The sequence below is a fragment of the Cataglyphis hispanica genome, chromosome 19, assembly GCF_021464435.1.
Source record: "Cataglyphis hispanica isolate Lineage 1 chromosome 19, ULB_Chis1_1.0, whole genome shotgun sequence".
Lineage (NCBI taxonomy): Eukaryota > Metazoa > Arthropoda > Insecta > Hymenoptera > Formicidae > Cataglyphis > Cataglyphis hispanica.
Window position 1 is genome coordinate 1,688,482 of NC_065972.1, and position 17,652 is coordinate 1,706,133.

Below are 17,652 nucleotides of genomic sequence, written 5' to 3' on the forward strand. Positions count from 1 at the left end.
TAAAATGTCTACAATTATTTATAATCATTTATTTATAAAAATATGTTTATATAAATTGTTCTGAAATAGTGAATTAGAAACAAAATTACACACTCGCAACCACAGCCAAACAGAATGCAACGTAAACATTTTCGAGCAAAAATAAGGCATATTTGTCCTTAATTTGTAAAAACCGTGAATATTAATTCGTAGTTCTTTAGACAAATTTGGCTCCGTACTTTCCTAATTGGAAGCTTGCCTTTCTTGGTAGTTTGCGCAACTGTAGGTCTTATTTAGTGCATCAGTTTCTCTTGTACCAAGCATTGTAACGACGTATTACAATCGTGCCAGAATCGGAGCCAGAAGGGGTTTGTGCGCGTTTTGATCTAGTTGTTTACAAGATTGTTAACCTGAATGGGAAATACAATAGGCTTCGGCGAGCATCTCATATCAGGACTATTAAACTCGATTCTGAAATTCGAGAAAGGATAATTTGTCGCTATGCGCGTCCTTCCGGCCATGTTATGCACATTTAGAGATATATTTGGACTGTTGTATTCAAATATAATTAATGAAAAAAAATACTTTTTTTTCTACGTTTTCAAGATCGCAATCGATTATAAAATTAGATAAACTTAGAAGCATAATTGTGAAGATGCGGATACTTTGATTTAATTAAGTTAATTGCTCTAGGTCGGCACAATAAATATTGAACGTAATATGTTTTTTCCCTAAAAAAAAAAAAATTCTGGAAGAGAGGATAAATGAAACTCTGTCAGAGTTGCCGGACGAAGTCAACCGTGATTCAGCACCATATCGAAATTCTTTCGTTCGCTTCCTCGTGCAATCATCCGGCGGAAATGCCGCGGAATTTGCTACATCCCGTCCAACAGGCACGGACTGGAAACTCGAAATTCAAAAGTGTCGTCGATGCCACGAACGTTGCGCAATCCAAGGGGATCACTTCGCGCGATCTTGCATGAGCGCGTCAGACGAGCCGAGAATCAATCCATCCTTAAATCGGATTAAATAAAATCATCTCAAGTTGGATTGAGTGTCATCTCTCCGAAGGGTCTCACGGCATGTCTTCATCTTCGACCGCAAAAACATTCGCAAATTTTCATGTGTACAAAGCAAACCATGCGTGTGTATACGATATCCAGAGAGAGGCGCGAAACTACTCGTTACCACCGAGATCAGCTTTCGGGGGATCCTGTAAACAGATAAAGTAATTAACACCGATTCTCCCCCGCCCTTACACTGTCGCCGTCGTCTCCCACTGCTGCCGGATAACGGCAAGTCGAGCTGTGCATTTAGGATAATTGCTAGTGCATCTCGCGAAAGACCGCTGCAAACGTAAAAAACGGTCATTCCGCTCGGTCGTGCAAAAACGCGTGTGCGAATTCGCAAATCGATCACACATACATATACATATACGTGTATCCACATTGGCGTTGTGTACCGCGCCCCCGGAATTGGAATGCCACATGAAGCGTGTATATCGTCAATAAAAAAAAAAAATACGGATTGGTCGTTTTAGTTACAGTCTGTTAATTAACGAATTTCTCCAAACTAATAGCGCAAGATTTCATCTCGCATTAACCGAGCCTTAAAAATTCACGACAATGTCATAATTGTTTGGTTCATGGAAAGCAGAATGTATTGAAATCTTAATTAAATATAAATATTTGTTGAAATTGATAACATGAGTGAATATTGCAAGATTTTTAAAATGCAACGATAATATATGAGGCATAATTGCAACTGCATTACTGTTTTTATATCATCATGTCATAATATTTTAACTTTTAACATTTCACAAAATGATAATTTTTTTTTATAGTTAAATGTTATTCATATCTCATGGATTCAATGTTTCAATAATCGGGCAGAAATTAATATTAAATATTTTTTAAATATTTAAAAATATTTAAAAATATTTAAAATTTTATTAAACAATACGTGAAAAAAATATAAAATATTGACTAAATCAGTTTCAATATTTATCGCTATTATTTTTCTCTATAAATATCAATTTTCTTTTTCGACGAAAATCAAATAAAAATGATTAGCTTAGATTAGTATGCGATTAAGAAAAGCGTCCTTGAGCGGATGTGTAGATTGGCAGGTACATTAGGATAGGGAACGTAGAAGGATCCAAGGATCCGAGGTGTAATCCCGACTAATTGAATAGCAATTAGCGACGACATCGTGCGGAATCCACCGCGCCGACCCTTCAACGCCCTTCGTCATTCCAATTTACGTTCTCGCGCTGTTCCCGAAGCTTACTCTTCGACCTCGACGCGACGTCTCACGTACTAACCCTTCGTCAAGGGCACTGACGCAGTGCCTGAAAACGGATATGAAGACGGAATTTGAATAACATGTTTACGCGACGCCCATCGTCTACGAGTTAATGGCTTAACGTCGACTTCTCAGGTCGCGTCGGCAAATTTTGCATTTTGAACCGCAGAAGCGGAAAATGTACTCGCATGTTTCTCGGAAGGGAAAACTGAACAGCGTATTCGGTATTTACTAATGAGATATGATGAAGATTGCAGCGCGTGTACCTCATCTCCGCGCATTAAACATGTATAGTGTGCATTATAGCATTATAAAGCATTATGAATTATAATATTATAAAGACTAAATTTGTAATAAACTTTCGAAGATGTGAAAAATTTAAAGAGATTTTTCTACGTTAAGAAATTGTTCCCGGAGTGTAAAAAATTTTCAAGAATTTAAGCATTACATATATATATATATATTTCCTTCTTTTTTAAATTTTTACTGTCAAAATTTTGGATTCTGTATTATGTGAGAAAACAAAAATTACACAATACATAGATGTAAGCGCCGATGTAATCTGTTATCCTTTATTATATTTTGGTAAAAAAACAAACTGAAAGAAATCTCTGAAGCTAGTATACTTTCAACACGTGTTAAATAACGAGAATCTCTTTCCGCGGTGTACGAAGCACCGACAGGATATGGGAAAGATTTTCTTGGAAGGTGGGGCTCGCGTGTGCAGGAAATGGGATTCCTTGTCGACGACAGAAGCGTGATCGGTGTATCGAATTCGGTGGTATAGCCTCCGATTACAAGGATGCGAACGTGCTCGTCGAGGAGCTTCGCCGATGAAGAGAGGGCGCAGCCAGGAGAGCAGGAGAGAATGAATGCGCGATCGAAGAAGGATGGTGGAACGAACAGCTGCACGGATGCTGAAGGGATGGGAACAGGAAAATACGTCGGCTTATGGCGCTAACGGATCGCTTAATGGATTAAGAAGGAAGGAAGTAAACATCGTCAAAGGGAAGAAATTAACGAGAAGTTGACGACCAATAATCCTCCTTCTCTAATTCTTTGTCCCGATTTCCTCTCGGTCGTTTCTCGTCGGATATTTTAATTTTCTGTCCCAAGTATTTGTGTTGTTGAGAACAGTTTACTAATTCGCTGATAATTTCAACAACAATAATTTATTCTCTCTTTCTTTTTATTTCTCTAATTGGCTAATGGCGAAATAAATGCGGCGAAAAATTTCGAGCTTTTTGCGTAGGCAGATCTGAGAGAGAAATCAGGCTTTAAATTCTTTATAAAATGTAAAATATTTTAAGGATTTAGAAATTTAAGCTTTCTAGAAAGAATGAAGATGAAAAAGAATAAAAGATCGAGGATTTTATTGATGCAAAATCCAAAGGATTTAGAGCTTTAAAAGAAATTATATCAAAGAGAAAAAAATATCAAAGTTTCTTTTTTTTTACAAAATATCAAAGATAAAATAAAAGATTAAATATTAAATTAAAAATAGATTCATTACTCATTTGTTAAGTATATTAAATATATTCTAGAGCACAAATTTATCATAGAATATTTTCCTGTATTTTTGTATTTTATTCTATTTTTTGTAAATAGCAAAGATCTCTGTTAATATTCCTATCACCGAGTGAATAAATGGATCGAACGTCTCAGATTATATTAAAGCGATCAAGAGAGAGAGAGAGAGAGAGAGAGAGAGAGAGAGAGAGAGAGAGAGAAAGAGAGAGAGAGAAAGAGAGAGATTCCCTTAATAAAATAAATCCGATCAAAGCGATAGAGTCCGCTTTTACTTTTTTAGAAAGATATTCTTTAAGATCAGTTTGAAAGGAGCAACAACTTCATCCATCTAAATCTAAGCATATAATAAGAGCTATAAAATAGATGACCAGATGCCTCGGCTGTCGATCGTAAAATAATTATTGCCCGCTGGCTGCGTTTCTGTCGCCGATATCTTCGTTTTCTCAGAGAATTTTGCGGAACAAATGAGGGTGAAAGGGCGGTGGGGTGCAAAAGAGGGCAAGAAACTCCCGGAAGCAAGTATCGCTACGTGGACGAAGGTAACCGTAGCAGATAGCGGGAGATAAGTCGTGTAAAAGGTACGGGGAATCTGCAACGATATAGCAGGAGCGTGGATAGAGGGGTTGAAAGAGGATGGAAAGGGGAGGGGAGAGTGAGCGATAGGGAAGCTCCATGAGGGAAATATAGCGGAAGGAGTGCCACGAGAGATAGCGGAGATGTAGGAGGTTGCTGAAAAAGATCGAGAGACAAATCTACCGGGCGTAAAGAGGCGACGGAAGAGGAGAGGGAAAGAGGAACCGCGTGACGGGGTGAGGGGCGGGGCGGTTTGAGAAATAGTCGCGAAAGAATTTCTTATTAGATTGAAAATTGAAATAAACTCACAGTGACGTCGGTTGCATCGATTCCCGGTTGCTCGAAGCTCCCGCTGTACTCCCGATCGTTCGAATCGGGTCACTGGAGGACAGATATCCTGGCCAGGATAGCTCTTGGAAACGTGACGTGCATCGCAATATACTGCTATTTTTACAAACACACGTTTAACACATTTCTTGGCTTTATTGGATCAAATCCTACATCTATGGAAACGAGGATAGCAAAATCCTAAGCTCTCAAAATCCCAGGAATTAAATCTGAGGATAAATAATTTCAAAAGAAGGGATTTAGAAATATAAAATAATCTAGAAATGTTAAAGAACCTTTTTCTCTCTAGAAATATACAAACTTGAATGAGAAACAAATATAACTGAAAACTTTTAAAATTACGATTTTGAGATAAATTTGTAATAAAACTTTAATCCCCTCAAACTTAAATTAAAAAAGAATATAGACTTTTATATTATAATTTAAAAAATATCAAGGAAAGAAAAGACGACAAGCTAAAAAAAATTCATCAAGTAAATCTTTTTTTTTTTTTTGATAGAGCAATATAATACGTTGGCGTATAAGTCTATATGTAAGCTAGCATTGCCGATTGACCCAAATATACGTAGCACGGTATGCATCATAAAAAATCTTCATTGGAAAACACTTTGCCAATGCCAACAGATGCTATCATGAGAAAAGTTCGTGGGAGCTTATCGGAGAGGCCACAAAGAAATCTTAAGCGATGTTTGCATTTTCAAGAAAAAAATACAAGATTATCCGTTTCCTCCCAAAATCGCTGTTCCCATCACACTCATCGTTAACAACAAATTTATATTACGCAAAAGATGCATAAAAATATCGCAATAATTCAATCGCGTAATTTATGTTCTTTCTTGTACAGGTGATATTATTCTCGACATTAAAAAAGAATTTAAAGAAAATTTAAGAAAAAAACTGAAAACAAAGCATAAACAATTAGAAAGAATTAAACAAAGGATTGTTTTTAACAGAATATATATTTTTTCGAGCAGTTATTTTCCATAGCGATATTGTTTATATATGTCATTTCTGTTAATAAAAGCATTAAAATTCTGATATGTAACATATATTTTTAATAAGATATTACATAAACAATTCTCTGACTAACATTGTTTCTACGATAGTTATTTATTTCTACATGTAAAATCATAATTTACGTATAATCAGTGCAGCATTTCTACTATTAAAATTACAAATCTACATTTGCCAATCCCGAGAGAGAAGAACAAAGAAAAATACGAGGAATCGATTAGTTTGGCATCGACGAGTCTTCATTTCGAATTCCGTCGCATTCTTTTTGGTCGAAGGCTTATTCTCCGTAATAATTTCCTACCGCTTTTTCCATGTATTTGGACCGCGTATAAATCAGCTTCCTCGGGTAGTTATATCTCAGCATACTTATCTTTAATAAGGCAACAATGTTCTTGGTAATTCAATATTGAATATAGTACAGTATATTCAATATCGAATATACCACGGAATTAATGCGATACTAATCGATATATTGGCCGATGGTATTTATATATTTCTGTCTCTGCATTGCTTATACCAGGGAAAAAAAAAAATCTTGCAACGATAAATTAATGAATTTTGCGAATGTAAATTAATATAATTAATTATTTCTATAAAAAAGAAGAATGTAAAAAAAAAGAAACTTTGGCGAATGTAATGATTTAAACGTTAATATTATATAAAATACGTCATAAATGAAATAAAAATTAATATCTTAAACTTTTTTTAGTAAATCCCCAACTACAACGTAAACGTCTTTATAATACATATTTTGATAATAAATTTTTTGAATTTTGATAATGAATATGTTTGCTCATATCATCTCATATTATTGCAACATCATATATTGGTTTTTCTCTTGAAGAGTATTGTACTTGCAATCTCGACAAAAATCGAGTTTGCTCGTTTGCGGCATCACAAACATTTCAGAAGGGTTGTTGGTAAATCATTTCGCGTTTAAGTGGAGTTTTGCACGTGAGGAATTCACATGTGTTTCATATACGATGCGCCTCTTCGCATCAGAAGTTAACGAGCCGTAATATTAATCGGATTTCCGGAACGAAGTCTGTATACGCAGAATTTCTATCTCAGGATTGCAATCTACTATAAACATATGTATCGCGTGTTATCACTAAACGTCATATTTAAAAAGCGTATATATTTTACATTGATAACAGTAGATCTTGTTGTAGATCTTGTTGGAGAATTAAATGTATATTTAATTATAGATTAAATTATAGTTAATAAATAAATTAATAAAGCACATAAGAGGAAAATATTGAAAATAAATTTTTATGAGCAAGTATACGAAAGATTTTAGCGAAGCGAGATTTAATTGTTAAAAGCATAATGGTCCTTTAATTATTACGATAAGCAATGGTTATACATATTAAGATAAAATATCGATCTTTTGATAAGATTCTGCTTATCGACTTTGGAAATCTTCACGTAACAGTCAATAAAAAGCTCGCGCATGACAGTAATCCGGAATATACGATGGCGAATCGACGGTTGTGTAAAAATTCATGAACGTCCATCGGACGACTCGAACGCGCCATGTGAATAAAAGAGAATCGATCGTCTAATCAAACTAAAAGATTCAACGTTATGTTCAAGGAAATCTCTTCCTTTTTTCACGTTTGGTTTTTCTTAACTCACATATATAGAGTGTTGAAAAACAATAGCTGAAAATCAATCATTTTTTACAAAAAAGGATCTAGTTAGAAGATTAAAAAATTATGAAAATTTAATGACAGAAAGAGAATACCTTGATAAATAATACGCTATATTTGTTACCCAAATTCGTTCTAAAATGATAAAATTAATTATCATTTTGTTTTGAAAATAATAATATATAGAAATATTAAAATATACAGGATATGCGATATACAGAGTGAGGCATTTGAAATTACCAGTTTTATTAGTATCAATGTTATTATTTGCAGAGCAAAATGTTTTAGAAACTAATTTATCATTTTCAAAGACATTTAGTATCTGCTCAACATATATTTGCATTAGATTGTCTAATCATTGAATCCACGTTGTCGTACAAATAACACTAGACATTTTACGCAATGTAAGACAATCATTAATTGCATTGATTGCGATGTTGTGACAAAAAAAATAATCGTCACATTAAGTTCATTCTGTAAATGAAGCTAATATTAGTAAGAAAGCAATAGTTTCTTTTTCTTATTATTTTATTTTTTCTGCAAACAAAATCCGACTAACAACCTATAATGCTTGAAAGATTATTTATTTTATAATCTCTTTAAAAACATAAAATTTTAGTTTAACTCTTTTTTCTACAGATAACATGCACACACACACACACACACACGCACACATCGACGTAAATTAAAATAATAATTTCAAATTTCCTGTATATATATATATATATATATATATATATATATATATATATTGTTAATCAAATGAATAAATTTTGTGCATATAAATTACTAATAGATTACTAATCTTTATTATATTTTCACTTTATTATGATATTTTCACTGTTCGTATTAAACCTTATGTTAATGACACATTATTTTCCTCTCTCAGTAAATCAGGAAGTTTATACATGTCATATTTAAGAGGGTGCGAACGATGCATTCAAGTTGTCGAGCAAATTCCTCTCATTCGTAGAACACTATCCATTTATATTATATATAAATTCTTCTCCGTTCTATAATCGAACACGATACCACACGCATATACAGTAAGGAGTGTATCCTTTTCAAAGGATCCGCGAATATTAAACGAGCTGCCGTGAACCGTGAATCAAAGCGGATTCCTTTGAGGACTTCTGTGCGGGATTCGGCGCGCTCCAGAGAATTTTGCGTCTCTTACGACTGGAACAGCAAAACAAGCGCCGAGCTGGAATCAGCGGAATACTCACACACACACATGCAAATATATATACGCGTAAGCAAATAAACTGTATATGAGATCCCCCAGCCCCAGCAAGCCGAGGATATTCCTTTGGCCATTCATGAGAACGCATCAGCGGACCCCGAATCCTAAAATGAGTTTATCGAGTTCCACGAATAAGTCAAAAGCAATGGAATAATTCACGAATTAGAAAAAAAAAGTGATTAGAGATCTAATAATGCATTAAAATTTTGTTTTGAAACTCAAAATTAAATGATGAATGTCTTTATGAATACTTTGTATAAATTATGGAGAAAAATGTGTCGTTGAAATTTTTAAGAAAGTGAATTTCCTTTTTCGATCTACAGCTATAAAATGTAATGTTCGGTAATGTCGAGCTAGTCACATGCCCCGTCACATTGTAATGAGATCAACCGTGGAACTGCAGCTACATCCAGAACCATTGGAAATAGATTATCGTGCAAAACTCGAGACTCTACGCGGGATTATTTGCGATATTCAGCTTGTCGCTAATATGTCATTTCACTGACATTTTAATTCTTTAATTCTCTATATATTTATAAAACATATAGTTAAAAAGTAGAATTTATAAGACTACTATTTATTATTTGTTCTTTTTATTTTTTATATTTTTAATATTTTGGCTATAAAATTATTATTTGATATTTTTATCTTTATTTCCTAAGATAGAAACTTTTCTCTCTCTCTTTTTATTTACCTATTTATTTTCTAGTCAAATAAAAATGATAATTTTTTTCTTTCTTCCTTATATCAAACTGGATGATGGTTGTTGCAGGAATGAAACCGAAGATGAAAAATCACTACAGAGCGCATCAGCTGTCGGTCTGGCTGCGCCTCGTCCCGGAGCTTCATCGTGCCGGAATGGAGGATGTCGATTCCAGACATAACTTGTTCCGTGGCCATAGCGACCCCAGTCTATACGACGGCTCCGTGAGACCGGATCCTCTCAGCAGGATCAGCGAGGAATTCAAGAGGAAGAACCTTAGCACGGATCCGCCGACCACGACAGATTACAGCATCACTACGTGCGTCAGCCTTATTCCGGGCACCAATCTTCAGAACGTCCATAACGCCAGCACTGATACCTTAGCCAGTCTAGACGCAGCTGGGTAATTATTCTCCTTTGAGATAATATCAAGCTTTCTCCAAGTTTATATAATAGTTTCGGCTGTATAAGTCTATTCAGATTTGTATTAATTTAGTAAAATTTTACTCGTGAAAAATTAATACGAGAGCATTGTCATGCAGTCCAAGTTTTGATCAGAGAAATTTTATTATCGTAAAAATTTTGTCATGTATTGCTAATCAATATCTTGACAGTTTTTGAAAAAACTTGAAACGTCACTTTAATAAAAATGTAGTTTCTATTATATTTCAAGTTTTATATTCTTGGAAAAAAATGAGATGTACACATAATTTTATGTCGCAATAGATAAAGACAAAAAATTTTTTGTTTACGTAGTTACGCAGCGTATTCGACGGCTTTGAGCGTGACAATCGCGATCGGCTGCAGCCTACTGATCTTGAACGTCCTGATATTCGCGGGCGTCTATTATCAGAGAGACAAAACGCGGCTCGAGGTGAAGAGCCTTCAGCAGCAACAAATGTTGAATCAACAATGCGGTCCTCGTGGTTTCACCGAACTGAAACAACCACCGCCCCCGCATTCCCATTACGCCGGAGGTGGCCAAGTGATCGTTGACGTTGAAAATGAAATGTTAAGAAGGTATCGGAACATTATTTTTATTTATTCTCTTTTTAAAATAGCACTAACTATATATTTACACATATCAATTACGAATAAAATTTAGAGAAATTTTGAAAGGATAAATTAATTCATGAAAAACTTGTTTATTACAAATTTTTTTAATAGCATTTTTTTAAATTTTTGTTATTTTTATAATTAAATTACATTTCAATATTATTCCATTACACTGTAGTTATGTTTGTCTTTACACGCCGCAGATTCTATATATTTCTATTGTTACAGAAACGTAATGAAAGGACCCTCCAACGACCCCGGAGCTCCTTTCCAAGGCCAAGGAACTCATACATTGCCTCATCAACATCATTATCAGAAACATCAACAGCAACATGCCACCCTTCCCCGAGCATCAGTTATTCAAGACATGAACACGCAAACCCAAGTAAGTTATTCCAAATATATTTTTATCCCACAATGGAAATATATATATAAAATTGTTGTAATAATTATTCCAACATTTTTTTGTCATATTAAAAACTACAAATAGATAATAAAGTAAATGATGTAACTAAATTTTTGAAAAATGAATATTTATTTTTTCAAATCACTTTCTTTTTTTATCTATGCTTCATAGAGATTAATACTATTCACATAACAAATGTGTGTAATATATGTGATAAAACAATAAGTCGGGTCACGTAATAACTTTTCAACGTACACGTAATATTGTTTCTCTAATAAAGTTCGTTGCAAAGTTTTTCAAACTTTCCCAGCTCAGAGATTTAATACCTGAGTAAGGCATAACGTAATTGGAATTATGATCGTAAAATATGGACCACCGCTCTACTGCGCCCTGCATATATTGTATCTGACCGCTTTAGATCTCCTGCGGAAACTTTCTTTAATGGAATTATGCGAATTGAAATTCTGTGTAAAGGATATCATGAAACTTTCCTTTCATCTAAAAATAACTCTGTCGGTTGTAAATATTTTATACTAGTCAAAGATGTTTTTAATTTCGCATACCTCTCTTTCTTTGGTTTTATTGAAGAATCTGCTTAAAAAACAAAGCTGATACCTTCATACATTTTCTTTCTCAGGGTCCTCCGAACGGATCTATACATCTGACGGTTCCACGGGCTCCACCGCCACCCAGGGCGAAGAGTCCGCCAGAGAACCAGCCTCTTCTGCAAAGCGCGACTGTCTCGAGTCGCGTGTCCCAGGCGACGATGAGCGAGATGCGAGTGTGATGCTTGGACCCCCCTCCGAAGCCAGTCGTCCCAGATGTCCTCACGGCGTCGACCTTGCTGTAGGCAAGTTTCGCCGCCAATACCGTCGTGGTGACCCTAAAGTAGCTACCAACACTTCGACGGATCGGCGCAGGATATCCCGGGGAACGTGGGCTGTGGACGAACGGAGGGGGGTGCTGGGGGAGAGATTTCTCACCGCTGAGGGGTGGTCGAGCCAAGATTGCGTCTATCGAACACGAAAGAGAGAGAAAGAGAGAGAGAGAGAATACCGAAATGCGTTATTACGAATTTAGAGGTGCAGAGATCGCACACTATGTGTGTGTGTGTGTGCGTGTGTGTGTGTGCGTATGAGCCGAAAAAATACAAATTAAATACGTAGGTTTTAAATCTGTCTTGCAACTCTTATAAATCTCTCTTCTCGGATTAGAAAATATATACAATATACCCCCGTATAACGCAGAGGATATGTTTCGCGTTATACGACACTCTAATGAGTTGTACAAAGTTTGAAAATATGTCGTTTATTTAGGAGGAAAGGGGCAAAATTTTTCACAAAATTTGTACATTGTCCACCGCGTTATATCGGGGTGATTTACCGTGTTATACGAGGCCTGTCACAATTTCTTTTTTTTTTTTTTACCGCATTATAGAAATATGTATTGTCTCTGTACACGAGGGTTTACTGTATAAAAAAACTTAGAGGACGCATTTCTACAGGATAAAGATAGATTCTTAAAATTCAAATCTACTAAAATTATAATTTTACACAATCAAAGTAATTAATAAGAGAATACAGTTTGCGAAAAATATATAAAAGAGTCTTAAACAAACGAAAAATTCTTCAATCTTAATAATCATTGATTGAATCGCGATAAACGAAGAGGGGTGTAGGAATATTCACGGCACCTTTAAACTCTGCAATAGTATCGGTAGACATCGATAAACATTTACGAAGATGAACATCAAGAAAGGAGAATCGCAAATCAGGAGGATCGTCTTGGATAAATCGAGGCTTTAATCAAATTTTGCGAAGAAATCAAACGCGATGTATTTCGCTAATTAGTCGATAACGAAAAACAGAAGAGTGATGTGGATGGCTCAATATGTGAATCTCGACGGCGATGAAGACACGTGTAAAAAAGACATATTAGCCATATTACGATGTTAGATGTTCCTTGTACATAACGTGAATTTATATATACATATAAGGACGCCAAAGAGTTTGCTACTTTGTAAGAAGACCTGTATCCGCGTATCGTTTATTGATTCTGTTTATTTTTGGTTGATGTGTTGACATCCACGCGTGACGTCATATAAGAGAATGAATGTAAGAGAGAGAGATATTTTTCGAAACGTAATGAGCGAGCTTGTTTATCGACAACAATGGAGTGTTGAATTTTTGAAGTTTTCAGAACTTTGAATCTTCAGAGATGCTTAATCCTTTGTAAAATATTTTCTACTTATATAAAGTTTAATTATATAAAAGCCTTTTTTCAAAATCCTTTATCTATACTTAAAGTAACTCAGAAGAGCTATGTTACTCTTAGGCATAGTGCGTGAATCGAGACTTAACTGATTAATGTGCGAAAGAAAAGATCGTCGATGCAAGCCACGTCGCTCATTATCGTTGCTCTAATCAACATTACTTGCCACGCAAGTAGCCCCATCGCGAACGTATGTATTGCACATATGAATTATGATACACGATACGCACATAGAATGATCTTCGTACCCTCTCCATGTACGCGTATCTACGCATATGTGTTTTATATATAATATATACATATAAGAGGTGACCGAACACAGTTTTAAAGCATCGTCATAAATTTATCTTTAATTTCTTCATTTCAGTTTTAACATATATCTTTTTATACTAAATATCATCTCTGCTTTTAAATTCTTAAAATTTTGCAAACCATATTTATTATATAGTGTGTATTTTACATTCGGGTATACCACTCGCGACAAAAGTCCGTTCTCTGTTATTCGTACAGAACGAAACACCACAAAGCGATCCGATGTATTTAAATCGATATATTGTGGTATCGATTCTACAAAGTTCGAATTTCATCGAACGCACGATATGTGATTGTCTCTCTTTTCTTTTTGTATAAATATATACATATTATATAGGTGTAAAATAAAGACTAATATAAATCTGTCAAGCGTAATACACTGCCACAAGACTACCGAACATAAATAAGAAGAGCTCACGAGCTGCAGTTCTTCTCGCCCTAAATAATTTCGCAAAACAAATTAATTTATTTGAATATATTATATAATTACGCGCGTCAATGCAAAAAATGCGTTCAAAAAGTTTAAAAGTTTTTACTTGATAAGATCTTTTTTTTTTTATCACCTCACGAATCTTTTTACGCAAAATTGATAAGTATTTGTAGGTAAAAGGGATCACGATAAGCCGAATATTATCAAAATCCTTTTTGCAAGGAACGACTTATCGATAGATCAATAAAGAGAAAAGTCAAATTTTATACATATGCATCTTTGCTAAATGCAACATCTCAAAGGGCGCATCTTGCTTGCTTTCTACGCAATACGGCGATCGCGGCCACAAAGTGGCTTAAGTTAATTCCTGAAATCCTTGGATCCTCGTAATTAAAGGATTCTTACCGTCCTAGAGGGATCTTGTACTTTTGTAATTAAATAAACCATAGCTCGTAGAGCTAAAAAATCTCAAATTGGCAGCAGAAACTTCTGCTTATGAAATGAGGATAAGAAAAGGATGTAAAAATATATATGCACAGATATAATACGGCGAATCGATCCAGATGCGTCCAAAATATGAAATTTGGAAATTGGGTGACAAAAGATAAAGGCAACGAAAAGCAATGTCCTCTCGCCGTAAATTTGAGCAGGATTTGCATCTGCGTAAACTAAATATCGTGGGCGTTGTATAATATCATCATCAAGTACGGGACAATCCGAATATAATTAAAGATTAAGAGACAAAGTTGGTAATAGTAATAAAAAGTGAGCGAAGAAAAAAAGGAAGAGATGAGGAAAACGCGAGAGAGAAAACTAGAAGAAAAATATGCCGGAGAGAATTAAGAAAAGATGTTTAAGAAATTTAAATAACATATTATAAATATATATATATATATATATATATATATTATACACACATATTACACAATTGTAATAAATTATTATGACGGACATTATTATATTTATGTGAGACCTTTAGCTGGCCTCGCGCTCTCCTAGAACGATACCTCGAATATACTTTCCGGCCGAGGGCGAGGCTACCTGTTATGTTTAACGTTTTTGTTGTCAAATTGTAAATATATAACGATATACATGGAAATGTGGATTTGTATGTCCCCGATCCTCTTTAATTAGTACTTTATTTAGTATTTTACGCATACACATGCGCACATATAATTTTTTTCAATCTTTGAATTTGATCTTACAAGGAGACATTTTATCCTATTAAGAATAAAAAGTTTAAGATTAAGAATTTATTTTTAGATAAACTTTTTAAATCTTTAAGTTCTTACCTATTTTGTGCTTCTCAAACTCTCAATTTTTAAAAAGTTTTATATACAATTTTTATTATAAAAGCACGAAATTATTGTCTGTTTGATATTTATTGTGCTTTGAGAAAATACCTTGAGTTATTGAAGACGTTTTTCACATATCGACTGTTGGTACATCTTAACCAGGAAAGATAATACACAAGAGTGTTTCTGGAAATATACCTTTCAAGCAAAGATCGAAATATCTGCTTCATCTTTAGCAGATATACGTTCAAAGCTAGATCAGAAGATGAAAAGTTGAAATTCCGAATTATCTATATATGATGTATCAAAATTAGTAGAAAATCGAATGAGAAATATATCGTTTATATTCAATACACTATAAAAAAAAATATTTTTTTTACGTCTAATTTAAGGAATAACTTAAGTTTTATCCTAATTTAATATCTAATTTTTATTTAAACCAACAATATTTACACTCTCTTAATATATTCCAAAATAATCTACTTATTATTAAGAGAAATATTTTGTATAATTAAATATAATTTGTATAAATAAAGTTATACAATTTTTTTAATGCATTATTTAATATTTCTAATATTTTTGTTTGAGTAATTTTTGTGTTAAGTATTGTATCATTGGTAAAAGCAACATGCTGTGCGCGTGTGACATTAAAACAGCTGTCAAACAAGTATCTCTGAGATGACAGCCTTTCGACATACTTACTGCAAAAGAGTGTATTATAATTTTTTTCCAAATGCAGTGATATTAAACTCTTATCAAGTGAATAAAATTATTCATATAGTATATTAGCTCTTTCAATATTCAAACCATCCAATTATACGATCTTCCCTGAATGACAGATCCTCATTGATATAAAATATATATTAGAGATAATTAATCAACATTGGAAAATGGCAATAATAAATCTCTATATTTTCAAATAATCAAATTTATATATAATTTTAAAAAATAGATAGATACATATACAAGATTTTGCTTTGATTAAATATCATTACTACTAAAATTCAAGCCCGGCCTGATTACTGGTGTGAAAATAATTTCATATTCTGGTATTGCAAAAACAGGATCTCGCTCTCTCTCGGTGAAAGTATATATATTGTAAAATAAATAACAAGCGCGCACCGAGTATACACGCGAAAATCTTTGTTATTTATTTTAGCACGTAAAATACAATCTTTTGTGATGTACAGAAATATGTACAGAAATTTATCTCTAGAATTCTAGGAATTCTTCAAATAAAATGTTTCTAAAAAAATAATTATATTAAAAAAAAATTAAAACATTTGTTTGGAATGTTAAAAACTTGACAATCCTTAATTAATTAATTAATTAACTTTGAGAAATTATTTAATGAATTAAAATAAATTGTTTTTTTGTAATAAATAATTTTTTATTGTACCTGGAACTATTCGTAAAATTTTATAGTTTGTGGTATTAATGATGCGAATGTATTTTTTATGCAGTACACGTTTGCGACGTAACATGCAAATTAATTTGTAATGATATTATCAGACAAAATAGGTAACTTGATATGATATCTGCTCGTTAATATGCAGAAACGTTTGTATTTTAATGAATGCAATCCGCGCATACAACGCTCAGAAAATGATATTTAAAATGATATTGGTTATTACCTTTTTTAATTAAATGTAGTGCAAAAATATTTGATATGTATATTTATATTCCAAACAATAAATTTACCAAATTTACCACATTTTCGAAATTATTTAAAAAATCACATTTTTTTATTAAATCTTGTCGCTTTTTTTCTGCAAAGATATAAATTAATAAAAATTTTATTTTACATTTTAGTTTGATAAATTTAAGCAATATCTTTTATATCTCTTGTTATTTTAATGACAATAAAGTAACAGAAAAAAAGCTTGTTTGGCATCTTGTATACAAAATTTATAATTCTTTAATAAAATCTTAATGTATAAAATTCTACTCTTATTAAATTCTTATATCTTAGAATATAAAATGTTTATTTTTCTTTTGCTCCATAAAAAATTTTCTTAAATAAATCAATTTCGATGTATGCATCTGTCGAAAGAATTTTTGGGGAGGATTTCAGTGGAACAGTCGATGATGTGCGCGGACACATGCACTTGGCTTATCTACGAGCATCTGTTGTATCAATCTGGTTAGCAGATCGCCTTAAACGTCGCTCACGAGGCGTTCTTTTACATCGTACGCATTCGTTATCCATTAGAGTAAATATAGTATGTGTCGTTCCCCGTGCCCGCGCTTCGTATGTGAAACCAATATTCATGCGCACGAGCTATTCAGCGTGTGTACCCGACCGTAATTGAATTATCATCATGTGTCCCTATAAGAGATAGTCAGCTCGCCATAACGAGCGCACTACGCGTCACACAAGTTGTCATGCCGCGCAGAATTAACGTTGAGCGGATTAACAGCGTTAACCGCACTTCGGACGTCTTACGAATTATATCTACCATCTCTCTTATATGGACTTTACATATTTCTTAAAATGATTTGCGTACTTTAATTTTTTTCCTTTTTCGTATCTTCG

The 17,652-nt window shown here is 33.6% G+C and overlaps 1 protein-coding gene across 3 annotated transcripts in view; it reads left to right on the forward strand.

The window, feature by feature from the left end:
• Positions 1 to 14,849, forward strand: part of LOC126856512 (neuroligin-4, Y-linked-like) — a 147,382-nt gene extending 132,533 nt beyond the window's left edge. For all 3 annotated transcript variants that reach the window (XM_050605065.1, XM_050605067.1, XM_050605066.1), the window contains 4 exons: positions 9,416 to 9,749; positions 10,103 to 10,366; positions 10,631 to 10,787; positions 11,446 to 14,849. In XM_050605065.1, the coding sequence (XP_050461022.1) occupies positions 9,416 to 9,749; positions 10,103 to 10,366; positions 10,631 to 10,787; positions 11,446 to 11,595 (905 nt within the window). In that variant the 3' untranslated portion in view covers positions 11,596 to 14,849. The remainder of the gene's footprint in view (positions 1 to 9,415; positions 9,750 to 10,102; positions 10,367 to 10,630; positions 10,788 to 11,445) is intronic.
• Positions 14,850 to 17,652: the final 2,803 nt, after the last annotated feature.